This window comes from Osmerus eperlanus, chromosome 9 (assembly GCF_963692335.1).
Source record: "Osmerus eperlanus chromosome 9, fOsmEpe2.1, whole genome shotgun sequence".
NCBI classification, from domain to species: Eukaryota; Metazoa; Chordata; class Actinopteri; order Osmeriformes; family Osmeridae; genus Osmerus; species Osmerus eperlanus.
This window is the reverse complement of record NC_085026.1, coordinates 11,306,395-11,322,126: the sequence shown is the minus strand read 5'-3', so window position 1 is coordinate 11,322,126 and position 15,732 is coordinate 11,306,395. Positions and strand designations below refer to the sequence as shown.

Genomic DNA, 15,732 nt, shown 5'->3' with positions numbered 1-15,732 from the left:
ACTGCTGCTTTGCAAACAAATAGCACTGAAATGACAACTTGAATGAGAAAGAATGTCATTGTTCCAGTTCTATTAACAGTTTAATTTTGACTTAAAATGACAGACTATCTTGATGTTTGCAGTGAATTGTTTGTTGAAAGTTATCATTTTTAAATATTAATTTTAGTAATTTTATTTCAAATCCATTGGGCCAGGTGTGGATCAATTACCTTTTGGTCGACTATGGAGCAGACAAGATCTTTCACAGCAGACAGCGACAGGTCATTTGCCTCCAGGTTAACCGTCTCCCTGGTGAGGCCAATTTGAAGAAGAAACGACACTCCGTGGAATGAACTGCGGGAGTTAGTGGGACTTGGCGCGCTGTGACTGCCGTTTGACAGTCGGCTGTAAATCGGTGCTGGCGGGCTTGGGGACGGGGTCGGTGGCGCAACTGGGTGATGTGAAAGGAGGTAAGCTCTTGGGAAGGACGGAGGAGAGGAGCTGCTACAGGCAGACATTAGGTTTCTTCCAATGATACTCTTTACTGCAATATAATTCAGACAAATATGTCAGTGATGCTTCGCTAAAGAAGGCACTATTGTACCACTATGAAATAGTTGGTACTCAGTCAAAGGAAGATGTCCAGAGAGCATCAAAGGCAATGGTCTTGTTCTTCAATCAATCAAACCGACATTTCTTTCCAGGAATTTTTGCCGCAATCCAAACTTCTCAGTCCGACGCCTGACGGCCCATCAATGCGCACAGGTTGGCGGGTCCAATAGCGGAAACTCTGGCCTAAGAGGAAGCCAGATAATTTGACACTTAGAGCAAACGACATCCCCTCCAGATTTCATATTCTTGACGGATCTCAATTCGCCTTGTTAGACGTCTCGGACCCAACCGCAGGAAACCTGAACAAGAAGACAACTGTATTATTGGGTGGAAACATTGTTTGAAACCGGCCTAAGAAACAGTAATCCATTGTAAACTATTTCAAAGAATCGGATAAAAGGCTCACCTTTAAGTTTTACTTCATAGTAGACAGTAGGCTACATTAAATATTCAGCTAGGCTATGCACATGAAACAATCTGACCGTTGAAAGCAAGCCAAATTATATCGTATTATCCTGCACTTGGGAGACCTCAAAATCAAAAAATGTGGGGACCTGTTGTAGTTTTATCTGCGTGTTATGTTTACATATCCCTGCACAACCAACCAACATCTGGATTCAAGGCTTCTCAACATCTGGACCCTCCCACTTTCAATTGGGATTTCTGGCAGAAGACTGTCCACGAATGCCAGCAAAACAAGTTATACAAGCCCAGATTTTGAAAACTGCAAAGCTGTTTGAAATATTCTTAACTAGTTTATTTCAAACTCAAAGTAAGTGAAAATGGTTTACCTTCACTGTCTGCGATGAGTGGTTTTCTATCCATGGCAAGTGGACAACAAAAACTTTGCAACTCCAACAATCGAAGAGAACGTACACTGGAGTTCATTCACAATTTAAAACTCACAAAGCAGCGCCAAAAATGTAGCTAAAGAAATGTAATGGAAACATTGTGCTGAACGCACTGTACATTGCTGTGTTTCCTGCGCTTAGAAACTTTCTCTCATCGTTTAGATAGTAAATTCATGCGCATCTTATTATCCCTCCAGCTGTGACTACTCCCCCTGTTTGACGAGAAAAGAGAGAAGTTACTGGGCTTTGGAGTTTCATTAGCTTCGCTAAAAGGAGTTTTCATCAGTGGAGATTCTTGTGTGAACTACAGTCTCACAAAGGCAATGGCGCCTCCATCAGACTTCATTCGTTTGCGCATGCTCTTTTTTGGCTGTACTTCTTTTCCGTTAGACGGCTTCACAAAATGTAACCTCTGATGTTGGTTCTGTACGTTATTAAATGTGAAGGAAAAGTTCACTCTGTTGAATAAATTCATTCATGCGGTCATAGGTCTAATGTGAGATGGATTAGGATCTTTACAAACTGTAATCATGTCAACTTTTTGTAAGATTTTGGTAGGCTACTGTGTTACTGCCAACTCCGTATTCCCTATCGACCAAATTAACATTTGGCAGCGGCAACCCTAATCAAAATCAGGGAACGGCACCTTAAACCACGGAAACACTGTTTTTCTAATCACGCCATATCTAAACAGGTATATTACTGTCAGCTCCTGAAGAATGCGCCCAGATGTTGCCTATTGTCAACACATAGATTCAACTTGTGCTGGCTTTTCTACTAATAGCGCTGCTGATGACACTTGGCATTTTAAAAGAAAGATTGCAGTTGCACACACATTAACGAAAAATAACTTGGAAGAAGACAGACAACTAGTACGAAAGAAGAATACTTTTATTAGAAAAAATCATCCCAATGGAAGAGCAGAGGAGCTTCAGCTGAGTTAATACTGAGGAAAGGTGGGGTCCATCTTCTGGGCCCAAGCCATCAGGCCTCCAGAGATGTCCTTCACAGTGATACTTTCCACCTCAGTGCCAGACATCTTCTCCAGGACCTGCACAGCCTTCTGGGAGTCATTACCCATCTTACAAATGACATAGACTATGGAAAACAGAGAGGAGAGCGAGGTGTATGACGCTGAATGACGATGAATTTGACTGAGGTCTCTAATTATGATGTCTGGACTACTAAAGGCAATAAAAAGCAGTTGTGTTTTACAATGAAACCACATGTATTTTTTTAATCTACAGTAAAATGGGTTTTATAAATAGTTATTTTGGACATCTCAATACTGTATGTTAAAGTTTTTTTTGTTAAAGGAGACAGACTTCCCTTTAATGACATGCAGACACACTGAATATACACTCTCTGTCTGTCCTAAAATAAAATCTTGAATATTAAATTCTAAAAGGCTGACCAGCTGTTCACAATGACAATACTTGTTTTGGAAAAGGATCGCTTAGCAACCCCATCACCTGCAGTCATTGGCTGTCCAAAATAAGCGAAGACTCTGGGAGTGCAAGACTACACACTGACCTAATCAGCACTCAGATTACTCTTCTTAGTTTAGTGAATATGAATACCTAGTTATATCTAGCTGCTAAGGGCCTGTGTATGTGCTGACCTGGCTACATATGCTGGACACATATTACCTGGGACCTGGGATCCACTCAACGTCTGCTGCTTTACTTGGCTAATTTTCTCTTTTAACAGCTGAACGTGTTCACTTTTTCTGTCTTCTAAACTTGAGAGAGGGATGTCTTACAATGATTTAAGGATGATAAACACATAGGGATATAAACTTGAGTTAATAACAGTACATTAACATAGGTGACACAGAGAGCAAGCATATCAGTTAAATTGAACACGTCATTCACTGTGTTAGGAACCACTATTAATATAACTACCTGGCAAGTAAACAAGCTTAAATGCCAAAAGGGCAGTCTGACATGTAAAAGGATACTGATAGAAAAGGGTAGATGGCACATATCCACCTCCACAAGAGGGCGGACATCTAACAGGAGATGGGAGCATGGACTGTCCAATATGGATTTATATTCCTGAAATTTGATAGACTAGATTATATACAACAGTTGATACATTACAGAAGACAATAACATAACTGCTCATTTAAACCTGAGGTACAGTAAAGAAAGAATAAATGGCCTGTAATAATAATGTTAAATTGCTTTGGATGTCATCATATCAGAATATTCTGAGGTATACTTTAACGGGTTATCCTTTGAGTTGGGAAGGGGCTAGACGTTTTTTGTGCCGCTTCATTTAAAGGAAATAAAAAAAAACAAAATGACATACCCTCTGTGACAGTCCAATCAATCCTGATTTACATCTTATGCCTCTAAAAGGACTAATTTCTCATTAAAGTTCCAATTCAGCACAACACAAACGAATCTAAACCACCGTCATTATAGTCAGTGCCAAATAAAAAGACGTGTTATTCTTTCACATAGAAAACCTTACAAACAAGTTTCTAGTCATTTCCCATTTAGGGCTGGGTCCAAATTGAGATATAATCTGAGTTTTATGAATGTGCACAAATGTTGAGAAAAACCAGAGCAATCATGCAATAATCATCATTATAAAGCAGCAAGTCACGACATGGTCAGTCTCATACTCTACCTGCACTGTGATTCTCTGGTCACTGGAGAGGAGGCTCAGTCTGCGGCACTGGGAAGCAGAATGGATTAGGTAAACATAATAGACTAAATACTTAGATTTTTATCCTATAATGAAGGGAAAAATCAAGAAAACCTACTTTACTGTTAGACTTAAGAATCTGCACAGTATATTTTGCCTAAATAAAAGACAGATGGAAGTATTTATTGGGGCTGGCAACATCATATGTAGAAGAATGTTTCACCAAGGTGAGAGGAGACACTGTCAGCTATGCAACCCAGAGAACACAGATCTCCTGATGCTGCAGTAAAGAAATACATTACCCAACATGCTTGAACCACAGTCTGGTTTTCCTAGTTCGACTGACCTTGTCAGTGGCTACAGACCCACAAAAGGCCTCGTAATCCGCCAGGTGTGTCACGGTGGGGGTCTCCCCACACACATGGCAGCCTGCCTGCCTGGGCCTCAGCCTGATGGAGCGAAATCTGGCCTCCTGGGCATCCAGCATCAGCAGCTGCTGCCCACAGGAAGCTGTCACACCCTGTCAAGGAAGGGACTATTTCCTGGTACGTTTCACTGTGCGGAAGGACTCAGAGACGCTGCACTCCTCACAGTCTCGTAGATGTAGCCTATATTTCCTTTGACTTATCAGAGGCTCCAGTACTAAAGATTAGATTTCTACATCTTTCATATGCAGAGCTTTATCAGATGGGCATGGCCATGGAGAAAAACACCCCTTCCTTCCCTTGCTTTGCCACAATCGAATCTTACAGTCTGCCTGCTTAATTCAAGCTTGCATTCATTGATTCAGTAAGATGACTAAGCAGAAAATGCTATTTTAGACTGACTAGCTTGGCCTGACAAGGGGTTGGAAAGACGAAGGATACAGCCCTGTCCAGAGGCGATCTTTAGAACCTCTAAGGCCTGGAAGCATCCCATAATGCCTGGTACTGTGACAAAAGAGAAAACAATCCAATGAACAACCAAATCATTTACATTACCTTCACCCCATCTTGAATAGGACTAAGATCTAATGGACCAGATAGGACGTACCCACTCCAAGGACCCCTCCATCAGAGCAGTTGGTCACAGTCTCTGGAGGAGGGGGGACTGGGTACAGACACCTGTAGCAGGGGCCTCCACGGTAGTTATATACAGTCAGCTACACACAGAGGGTAAACAAAACTACAACTATTGTCAGTGCATCACTTCACATCCTAATAAATAACAAAGTCTGAGATGTTCATTTGCTTTTTTCAGTTATGGGATAAGCCATGGAAGTCCCATGAAAGAGGATGCTTATTACCTGTCCTTCCATTCTCAGCGCGCTGGCAGACACCAGGGGCTTCCCACTGAGCACACAGGCATCGTTCACCAGGTAACGTGTTGGAACGTTGTCTGAGCAGTCAGCCACAATGTCATACATGAGGAGGATCTCATCAAGGAGTCACAACTAATCACATGGACACATTTTACCAGCAGTTCATTGTCCCTGAGAATTGTAGTCACAACCCGGGTCTGGAGGATACTGTTGAATTAGTTGCAGTGCATTCTCTGAGGACAGCTGAAGGTGGTAGGGAATGCATTCTACTGTAGAGTTCAACCTTAGGACACACGTTAGCACAGACCAAATAAATAACCACAGCACCAAATGAGTACACTATCCTACTTGTCTGATGTAGACACAAGGACAGAAAATAACATTTATCTTCAAGGTGTTAAAGCCAGCAATGTCTTGGGCATGTGACTGCATTATCTTTCATGTGTTTTCACTCAAACAAACACAGATAGTTCTAGAACTGGTAAAGAGGTGATGAGGGTATGGTTTTGCTATTTAGAGAAATGGCACCACCAAGTGGTTTTGGCTATGCTGTGGAGGTTAGACACAGTTTGGCCTACTATTGGTAGGCAAGAAAACAGATGTTTCCAAATTATTGCCAAAACTAAATATCTGTAGACGTAAAATAAATAAACTGCAGATAAAACGTGTCAATTCTGAAGAGCACTTTTACAGAAAAAGTAAAGTGACCCCAGTATTCGTAGGTCATGTAGTTCTCAAGACCCAGGTCACATTAACATCCTACACTATATGGCTGACACACAATGTTACTTCCAGAAACATACTAAAGCATGGAGCCTACCTCCTGATAGCCTGTGCTGCAGACTGGGCCTTGGCCTGTCCACAGCTATCCTCCCCATGGAGAACCTGTCTGTGGAGGTTACTAAGCTCCACCTCATCAAAGTCCAGCAGACCCAGACGACCTGGGTTTACACATACAAGGACATGCTGTTACACAATGTACACAAATACTGGGGGAAGGTGGGGGTCTATCCCCTGTCAATGTATATAGGGCAAAAAGGGTTTGTGAGTGACTTTAGCTAGCTAATTCTATTGGAGAGGGTACTATGTGGTTATTTGACACTGTTGTATTGCAGAATTGTAGAATTGCACATGTTTAAAGCATCTGTAAATATATGAGATATCAGGTATTTGAGTGTATAATCGTTTATTACTACTACCTTTCTATATATTTGTATATAATGAGAAACGTAGTGCAGTTCTTCTAGGTTGACTTTCAACAAGAACGCCATTGTACCTATTCCTGCTGCGGCTAGGTACTGAGCCAGGGGGCAACCTAGTCCTCCACACCCCACCACCAGAACTGAGCTGCTGGCCAGATTCAGCTGACCTGCAGGGCGAAAGAGCATGCTGCCAACATTTAGGCTACTTTATCACGACCACTGTGCATTGATGAGTTGTTCCTATTATTGAACACAGATCAAATCAAGTCTATTGTCGTCGTTATTACCTTTAACTCCAAACTCTGGCAACAGCAGCTGTCTGCTGTATCTCATGACGTCGTCATTGGAAAGGGCTGTCTTGGGTTGCGGAGGAGACAGGTCAGTCACTTTCTCGTGTAGTTCCAACCCTGCCACGTTGCTCTAATTCCACATGGAGAGAGAGAAGAGCACGTGAAGGAACGCACTTTGACTTAAACGTGTTGCTAAACTAGAATTTCAATTGTTAATTACATGCTAAACTAGAATTTCAATTGTTAATTACATGAGATAAACGCGCAATACCTTGTCCAATTGTGCTAGTTTATTTTTCAGTTCAGCTATCTCATTTTCTTTTTCTTTGAGTTTTGCTTTCAACCAAAGCACCTCCTCCGCCATTGATGCAGGACAATAGAGAAATTATTACGATACAAACTGTTCTAACCGATATGATGCTACAAAATACGTAAATGTAGATTTCAGATTCTATAGTTTGTTGTCATCTGACTTGTAGCAATGGTTACTTCCTGGTCTACCACGGCGGAGTAGCAAGACCACGTGTTTAGATTGTACCAGCGACCTCGTGAGTTGATTGAGGAAAGTGCACGCGGTGATCCTGTTATTCGATTATTTTACAATCCATGCGGATTCTGCCATTAAGTGGATAATGGCATCTACCGAAACGTGCAATAATCACTGACATATACGGTATATCATCAACAGATGTTCTTAAAATTATATTCATGGAGCTGCCAACAATTTCTTACGCTATCTGAAAAAAGTAATGACATTTTTATTTAGATTAAAATCCATGAATTAGGCCTACTGGCACGGACTAAATATTTGAAAAACATGTAGACTTTCCTATAACAGTTTTAACAGGTGTACTGTAGGTCATGAACCGATCGGATAAATGTGGCCTTGAGGTAGGCTATTTCATAAATCAGTGACGCGCTGTGAACGCCTTGGGTCCTCCCTCATGTTCTCTCACATGATTCGTTAAGCCTTTGCTGAGGAGAGAGGTAGGAATTTTCATAGCAAGAAAAACCTCAGGCTCAGCGATGGCTGAACGTCGCCGTGGTCCGTTTGTGCATTTCGTCTATGTGCTGGGGATTTGTGTGGCATTAATTGACTTTATCAATGGACAAGCAGAACAGGTCCCATGGACCCATGAAAAGGTAGGCTATTGGATTTTTCTTCCAGCCTACTTGTAATTACAATTTTATGAAAGCAGCATTACATAATTTTTCCACACGATCTTGTCTTAGTTAGTTATTATTTTTTATACATGCATTTAGATGGTTTCACCAATATAGTGTACAATTATAGCCTACTATATACTGTTGCTACTGTGAGTACTGTCGCAAGTATTGGGTGTTGATTTTGTTTACCAATGTTTTAGCTACACTTCTTTTTAAAGTCTAGTTTTGTCAATACTTGTATGTGATTTGTCACAATCTTCTTTGAAAAATCTTGTTTAACTATTTCTGTAGAAGGCTCTCTAAGACACAGTCAGATGTAAATTCTCTTTGCATGCACAATACTTACAATCCTATTTATTTGCAGGTATTTTTTGCAGGTATATGTAATTCCTCTAAAATGTATTATTGAGACTGATAAGTGGGAGACTGTTCATCCAAGTCCCCATGTTGTTCACCCTCTCTCCTCTTTATTTGGTTGCTATGACAGCACAGCCATCGTCATTGATCCACCAATTGCAGGTCTTGATATTTATAGATCAAAGTAAACCCCTTTCAATCTTATCTGTACCCAGAGTTAACCCATTCCCCCAGATTGAAAGCCTTGGAGTATGATTGTTAATTGAACCCACGTAATTGGTCTATTAGCCAGGTCTCTATCATCAAATCACAGTCATCAACAGGTCACTCATCTACATCCAGTCCTAGTCAAATGTTATTCATTGGTTGTTTTGTTTTCCCTACTAGTTGACAAGCCTATGGAGTGGAGTGTCACGAGCATGACTGAATGGGGGTTGGGATAAAAAGCATGCTATGTTCATACTGATGTTGACTGATTCAACACCAACCTGCACAATGACAGTGATCTTCTACTCACAGTATCCCTTATACCCCATATGTAAAGTGTAGGGGACATTACAATAGAGAAGAATAAAGTACAGTAGAAACAATGTTTCATACGGAGATGTGTTCTCATGTTTACCCTCTGCTGGATTCTCGACAACCCCTGGGCATCTATGCTCCCGGCTCAGTCAGTTACCAGGACAACCATGCGTCTCTTTGCAGGAGGAGCCGGACTTTGAGATCAAATAAACCTGATAGAGGTTCAGGGAAATATGATCAATAATGTTGTGAAATTGCTTTTTTGGGATCAAAACAATGGTATTGAAATGTAAATGCTACTGTAAATCAGTGTGTTTGTGTAAATCTGTTTGGGAATCTGAGTGAGACAGAGAGATAACATGTTCACAGCAACACATTGTGTTTCTTATCAGCCTGCTGGCTCATTCAAGACTGGCATGCGTCTAATCATGATACAGCAGCTCTCCAGTGTATCTAAACCTATTCAGTCATGTTTCTTTCTCTCATGTGGATTCTGATTATCTATTGTGTTCTGTGAAAGTCTCTCAGAAAATGTGCCTGAGTGCATTGCATAAATCCACTCATTATACACAGACAGTATTTAATTCTTTTGCATGTTTAAACAAGCTTATTGCAACACTTTGTTTTTTCCCCGACACATAGTCAGTAGTCAGTCACCACACATTTCTCAATTTCAATGTCTCAATATATTTCCCGGTTGCCCTAAGTAATTTGCTTGTTCAAGTATTTCAACAGACAAGAGTGATGACAGCATTGATGACCTCAATATGAGGTTTACGAAATAACGGGTAGTGGACATTGGCAGTGGTACCTGGCAATTTTCTTTTTGTTCGTATGGTTGACTTTGCCATGTAAAATGCTTAAATATCATAATCATGATTAATTATGTGGCTTGAAAGTTGGACATGCTGCCTGTAACTGGATAAGCTTGGATCAGAACTGTATTTGCTTTCCTTCCTCTGTTTTCTCCTTGAACCCTTCTCTCCTACCTCTACATTTTCCTTGTTTCCTACCTATTTGTTCTCCATATTTGCTGTCTTCCCCTTGTTTCCTCTGTCCGTTTCTTGTTTCTCACCTCTACTTGTTTTTTATATATCCTCTCCATATGTCCCTCCTTTGTCTCCCTTTTGTTCGAACCTCTGCTTGCGCTTGTGTCCCTCCTTCCTCTGTCTTCTCCTTATTTCTTCTTTCTTGGCCTTGTTTCATTCCTCTGTCTTTCTTGTGTACCACCCCTGCTTCCCCAGCTCCAACACAAGGCTGCCACCCTGAGCAACAGTGACATCACCAAGGCTGTAGCCCACACTGACGTGGCCCAGATGTGGCAGAGGGATCTGAGGCCCTTGCTGGTGACCAGATACCCAGGGACTGCTGGGAGCCTGGCCGTGCAGCAGGTCACTACCCGCAGAGGGAATGTATTGACGTCATATGGGGATGATATGATTCTGATGATTTAATTGCAAAAGAGAATGGCTATGTCATCAATGTGTGTGTGTGTGTATGTAATCCGCACATTTGCATTTCTGTCCCCAGCACATCAAGTCCACATTAGGTTCCCTGGGGGCAGGCTGGGATGTACAGGAGGACAAGTTCACGTCCCAGACACCCTACGGCCCAATGACGTTCACCAACATCATTGCCACCCTTAACCCCTCTGCCAAGCGTCGCCTGGTACTGGCATGTCACTATGATTCCAAATACTACCCACCACAGTGGCACGGCCGTGAGTTCCAAGGTGCCACAGACTCAGCTGTGCCCTGTGCCATGATGCTGGAGCTGGCACGTGCCCTGGACCAGGAACTGAAGATCCAAAAGGTAGCAGCAACGATTGGAATGTATTTTATTTTGTATACACGAGACAACCACATTCACATATTGTGTGGAGTAGTTATATTACATAATATAAAGATATAACACATACAAAAATGCTTGGCATTCCCAAGTGAAGTACAAATAAGTATGTGAAAATACAAAATCAGTACATTGCAAGTACTATATATAGATATATTAGATAGATATATTGAAAATCTAAAACATTCTCATTTAATACATTTAAATTACATTTAAGTGTGCTCTTTTTCCGCTTGGGTTCACAAAATGTTTTTATGCTGATTCCTCTACTGGTCTGTGGGTTCACTGACTGAAGGGAGAAGTGTGTGATTGACAGAAGCTGTCACAGGAGCAGAGCAGGAGGCACTGCAGTCTGTGACAAAGGTCACTGTGAACACACTGAATACAAATGAATCTGCACAAAAGAGCCATGAACAGTGGATATTCTTTGAAATGTATAAATCATCGTATCACCATGAGTTAGCCTTCTGCCATAACTATATCCACCTATTAGAGCATAACCCTCCAGAGCTACTTCCACGGAAAATGTTTTTGGGTATTTTGATAGCCTTGTTTAATTAAAATAAGAATCACTAGGGGGCAGCAGATGACTGTCTCTCCTTCTCCTTCGATCTTTCTGTACCTCTTAGGGCTCCAGTCCAGACCTGTCTCTGCAGCTGTTGTTCTTTGATGGGGAGGAGGCTCTCTTCCAGTGGACGTCCACAGACTCTCTGTACGGCTCTCGCCACCTGGCACAGAAAATGGAAAGAACCCCCCACCCACCCGGGGCCCCCGACACCAACCTATTACATGGCATGGTGCGTCAACGCCACAACAACTCTCTAGATGACCCATGAGAACACATACTTTCACCCCAGTCAAGAAGTTCCTGAAGGGAGGCTTGAGAAATGCATATTTAATCATTCATTACACTGTCTACTACAATAACAATATGTCAGATGAATCCAAAGTGTGTTATTTGGTATCCTAGCTATTGTGAGATAGCAGAACTTTTGTGAAACAGATTACTTCTGCCATTTGAAGGTGATAAAAGAGATAAACAGTTTTAAAAACAGTATCAGTATTGTGTGTATGTGTGTTAAGAGATTCACTGGGTTACACAGTGGAACACATTATGTCATTCCTCACCTCAAAGCTTTATGGGAGTGTACTGGAAGTTCAGAGTTACTTTCCCATGAGACCAGGCTCACACTAAGCTGAAGGAAGTTTATCTCTCTCACTTTTTCTCATCCTCTTCTTCTGTATCTCTCTGTCTCTACTCTCTAGGACCTGTTTGTGTTGCTGGATCTTATCGGAGGCCCCAGTCCTCGCTTTGGCAACCAGTTCCCTAGCACAACCCGCTGGCTCACCAGGATGCAGAACATTGGTATATAATCACACTCAAACTCACTGTCTGTCTCTCTGCATCGCTGTTTGATCCTGAATCTCAATCCTCAAGGTTGCCCGACCAGTATGAAGGGACGGTCGATCGAACAACATTAATAGACCGGTTGACAGGTATTACATTGTGGCTGAAGGTTGATTGTTTTTGTCCTCTGTGCTCAGAGCGTCGCCTGCACACTATTGGACAGCTTGTGGACCATCCCAATGAGATTCAGTACTTCTGGCCTAATCTACCTGTGGGTCCTGTGCAGGATGACCACATGCCTTTCCTCAACAGAGGTGCGCATACACGTACATACACAGAGAGACACACACACACAAAATACACATACATACAAACATGCATACACAGACATCCAGTTTTGATTCGGAAGATCTTTGTATTCTTGTTTCCTTTTAGGTGTGCGTGTCCTCCACCTTATCCCCAGCCCGTTCCCCTCAGTCTGGCACACATTTGACGACAATGAACAGAACCTGGACCGGTCCACCATCCAGAATCTCAACAAGATCCTTCAGATCTTTGTCCTGGAATACCTAAATGCCAAACCCGTTGACCCCTCAAACCCCCAAAATGCCCCTTAGAGGCTCTCAGTCTTCATCTGTTCTGGTCTTTGAAACCCAAACACTCCACAGACTTTTCCTTCAGCCCAGAATTCACATAATCATTCGATCTTTGATTTGCAGAATTATGCATCAGGGTGCCCGGCTGAAACCAAAGTTTGCACACCGTTTGGGTCTGTAGAACCAGAGAGACCTCAGCACAGCTTCTTTTCCCTCCCTCAGGCTCTGTCCCCCAACAACTAGAGAGGTACACAGGGCCCTCTGTGTGTCTCTCTCCACAGTGCTCTTTTTATCTCTCCACATCCCCTGCAAGCTCTCTCACTGAGGAGCCATCTTTGTGCTCATGCTAATGTCAGGGCTGTACTAGCCGTGAAAGGAGGAGGAAGACGAAGGAGAAAAGATAGGTCAAGAAGATAAACCATAATCGGTGTCTTCTTTGTTGCTTATGAATTATTGTGTTTGTCTTTCTATTTTTATACCGTGACTTGCTCTCTCTATTTCTCTCTATCCATTCATCTTTTCGCAATGTTGGAGGGTCTTACAGCTGATAATCTATATCATGTATTCAACCGAGAGTAATAACAGACTATAGCTGAGTGTGTTACAGTAGCCTTACTTGCCGGACGGATGGTTCAAATATAAATACTGATTGGGTTTAGGACCATCTGGCGCATGAAACAGCAGGTGGATCATGTTCTTGCATTAATGAACAGAAGCTAAATCCTATCCTAGAAAATGGCCTTCAAAGGAAAACCACTGGGGACGTAGGTGTAATGAAGAATGACTGTCTCTGAAAGTCTTAACTGTCTAGTTTGTCTATAAAGATAACCTGTTGAGATAAGCATGTGTGCTTATTGATAAGATGGAACATCTGTAGTTCTTCATATGCGGCCATGTCAGATATGTAGGCCTGTTTAGTTTCATGTTCACTTGTGTTTGTTTTTTATAACAATATTAGTCCCATTTTGATGTAGCTCCTGAAATAACACACACTGCCAAAAATGTACTTCCTCTGCCTGAAATAAAATGTTGATCCAGAAAGTTAGGAACCCCACTCTGGATCTTCGGAATACACTGCTTTGAAGATCTTGTTTTTTGTTATGGTGTGACTGGTGGGTATTTTGGGGAGCTGTGTTTGAGAGCACAAGCAAGGATAGTTCAATCAGCCCAACATACTGTGGGTGGACCTCTGTAGGAGGTAGAGTGTTTGTTTATTGAAATTATTTTGGTAAATAGGAGATGACAAATCTTGGCTTTCCTCCTCAGCCAGTGTGGTGTGGTCCCTGAGGCCGTGGGTAGTGCACGACGTCTTATCCAACATCCTTGGTCGTGAGTTCTCTCACCCCTCCTCCGCCTCCCTCACCCCCCGCCGTGAAGCCTAGAGGGCCTGCCCTCCTTGGGCCTCCCTAGACACACACAACAATCCCATGATTCACTAATCCTGTCAGGACCTCCCCAGAATTCCACGGTATACGAATACCCCTCGATTCACCACCCTTCCCTGGGAAGAGAATGTTTGACTCCCTTCTCTCTCTTCTGTCTTTCTCTCTTCTGTCTCTCTCTTTCTGCATTCTGACATGTTTGGGACGCCTAGCAACACAAGGAAACACATGCTGTGATATGTAGCAGATTCAAAGGTATAACTGTTCTAAATGCCTACTTGTCAAACCACCTTATCTCTGGCTGAGACGTGTTATCGTCTCCTAAAGTAAGCAAATATAAACACTGAATTCCTTGAGTTGCCATTTTAGGGATTTTTTGCTTTGAATCTGTTACATGTGATACAATTGGCCAATTCAGCACCTTCATTGGAAGTTATAATGTCAACATTTATTGTGAGTAACCATCTTACCTTAACCTAACTCTCATGTCATCTGGTTGACATAAATTTTATCATCGTCAATAGGTTAATGATGGCGTTGACGTAAATCATTTGTCATTCTATGTCCTGGGGGCTTGGACCTATGTGTTTTCTCACACACTAATAGTACATACCGTGTCTGAGCAGGCTTCACCACACCCTGACAGTTCACTGTTCTGTTGTTTATCCTGGGAGTGTACCGATGGAACTGTCATGCCATGATTAGACCAGCCTTGATTCACCTGCTCATCATCACAGTCTCTCTTGGTCATGCTTTTGTGACCATTTCCCAGAAGCATTATCATCTCCCAGGATGGCCATAATTACCACCTAAACTAAATAACTTTCTCCAGCTTAAGTATTTCTTCCCCTATTTTTCCTATGCCCAATTGTTTTTACATATATGGGATACACCTCAAACAGCAAACTCCCTTAAATAGGATAGGCATTTCTGACTTTACTCCCCCTCCCCTCCCAATACCTTGGTTTCCAAGTCCACAACAGCAACAACCGCATTAATGGAGTGAACATATTCATTTAGTATGCAACAACTGCAATTAATTTGTCTCTAGAAATTCCCTTTTAAAGTTCAACCATACAGGTAGTCTAGCCTGTACCTGTAAACTTTGCCTGCTTTGTGTCTTTATTCCGTTTGACGTGCAAATACACCAGCATGTTCAAACAAGGAAGATGGGAGAAAGCAGAAGTAATAGCACGTTCTGCTGTATTGTGGTTTCCACAATTTTACTGCCCGGCAGCCAACTGATATGCGCTTAGGTGTAATCACAGCTGAAGTCTAATTTGGGGATGATTACAGTGCAGTTGTACAGTGGCTTACCAGCTGTGTATTGTAGGCAGGGTTAGCACTGGAGACTCTCCCTACCGAGGTGTGTTTAACAGTTTAGGAAGGGAGTTGGGGAAGATGGTACGTCCTACTTCTGAAGGTCCTATCTCGCTCTTTAGAACCATCTTTATACATCAAACTAAATTCAGCCAATTGTGGGAATCAGTGACCATTTTATTATTCCATGGCAGTAAAACAAACATATCATGCCTGCCCTTTGCCTGTACATTTCACTGTCTGAACCACTTTGCAACCAGACATCCAATTATGTTGACATACAGGATTGGAGCTATTGAATCA

The 15,732-nt window shown here is 42.1% G+C and overlaps 3 protein-coding genes across 4 annotated transcripts in view; 1 reads left to right on the top strand and 2 right to left on the bottom strand.

Annotated features, from left to right (window-relative positions):
* The window catches only part of prkd3 (protein kinase D3), a 35,908-nt gene extending 34,240 nt beyond the window's left edge, over positions 1-1,668 (bottom strand). Inside the window, exons 1-2 of one of the 2 annotated variants that reach the window (XM_062468687.1) lie at positions 1,383-1,668; positions 210-890 (exon numbers count right to left, since the gene is read on the bottom strand). In XM_062468687.1, coding sequence (XP_062324671.1) covers positions 210-497 — 288 coding nt within the window. In that variant the 5' untranslated portion in view covers positions 498-890; positions 1,383-1,668. Of the gene's footprint in view, positions 1-209; positions 891-997; positions 1,199-1,382 lie in introns of those variants that run through there. The other variant, XM_062468688.1, reaches the window with a different exon arrangement.
* Positions 1,669-2,315: 647 nt separating this feature from the next.
* Positions 2,316-7,677, bottom strand: mocs3 (molybdenum cofactor synthesis 3). The gene is made up of 13 exons (XM_062468689.1): positions 7,161-7,677; positions 6,887-7,019; positions 6,674-6,766; positions 6,218-6,338; positions 5,606-5,680; positions 5,383-5,500; positions 5,130-5,238; positions 4,964-5,026; positions 4,444-4,607; positions 4,080-4,127; positions 3,403-3,499; positions 3,092-3,199; positions 2,316-2,540 (listed from the first exon to the last, which is right to left on the bottom strand). The coding sequence occupies exons 1-13, from the start codon at positions 7,251-7,253 to the stop codon at positions 2,383-2,385; spliced, it is 1,380 nt and encodes a 459-aa protein (XP_062324673.1). The 5' UTR covers positions 7,254-7,677; the 3' UTR covers positions 2,316-2,382.
* Positions 7,678-7,853: 176 nt separating this feature from the next.
* Positions 7,854-13,803, top strand: qpct (glutaminyl-peptide cyclotransferase). Its single transcript, XM_062468690.1, has 7 exons — positions 7,854-8,032; positions 10,180-10,326; positions 10,466-10,747; positions 11,413-11,580; positions 12,050-12,149; positions 12,329-12,445; positions 12,567-13,803. Exons 1-7 carry the CDS (start codon positions 7,916-7,918, stop codon positions 12,746-12,748), a joined length of 1,113 nt encoding a protein of 370 aa, XP_062324674.1. The 5' UTR covers positions 7,854-7,915; the 3' UTR covers positions 12,749-13,803.
* Positions 13,804-15,732: the final 1,929 nt, after the last annotated feature.

Bases quoted from the DNA above. Each gene is read 5' to 3' on its own strand.
- mocs3 (XM_062468689.1), bottom strand. From the start codon at position 7,253: ATGGCGGAGGAGGTGCTTTGGTTGAAAGCAAAACTCAAAGAAAAAGAA. The intron at 7,020-7,160 runs GTATTGCGCGTT...ATGTGGAATTAG, and splicing joins AACTAGCACAATTGGACAAG to AGCAACGTGGCAGGGTTGGA. The intron at 4,128-4,443 runs GTCAGTCGAACT...TCTGCTTCCCAG, and splicing joins GGTCTGTAGCCACTGACAAG to TGCCGCAGACTGAGCCTCCT.
- qpct (XM_062468690.1), top strand. From the start codon at position 7,916: ATGGCTGAACGTCGCCGTGGTCCGTTTGTGCATTTCGTCTATGTGCTG. The intron at 8,033-10,179 runs GTAGGCTATTGG...CTGCTTCCCCAG, and splicing joins TCCCATGGACCCATGAAAAG to CTCCAACACAAGGCTGCCAC. The intron at 10,327-10,465 runs GTCACTACCCGC...TTCTGTCCCCAG, and splicing joins GGAGCCTGGCCGTGCAGCAG to CACATCAAGTCCACATTAGG.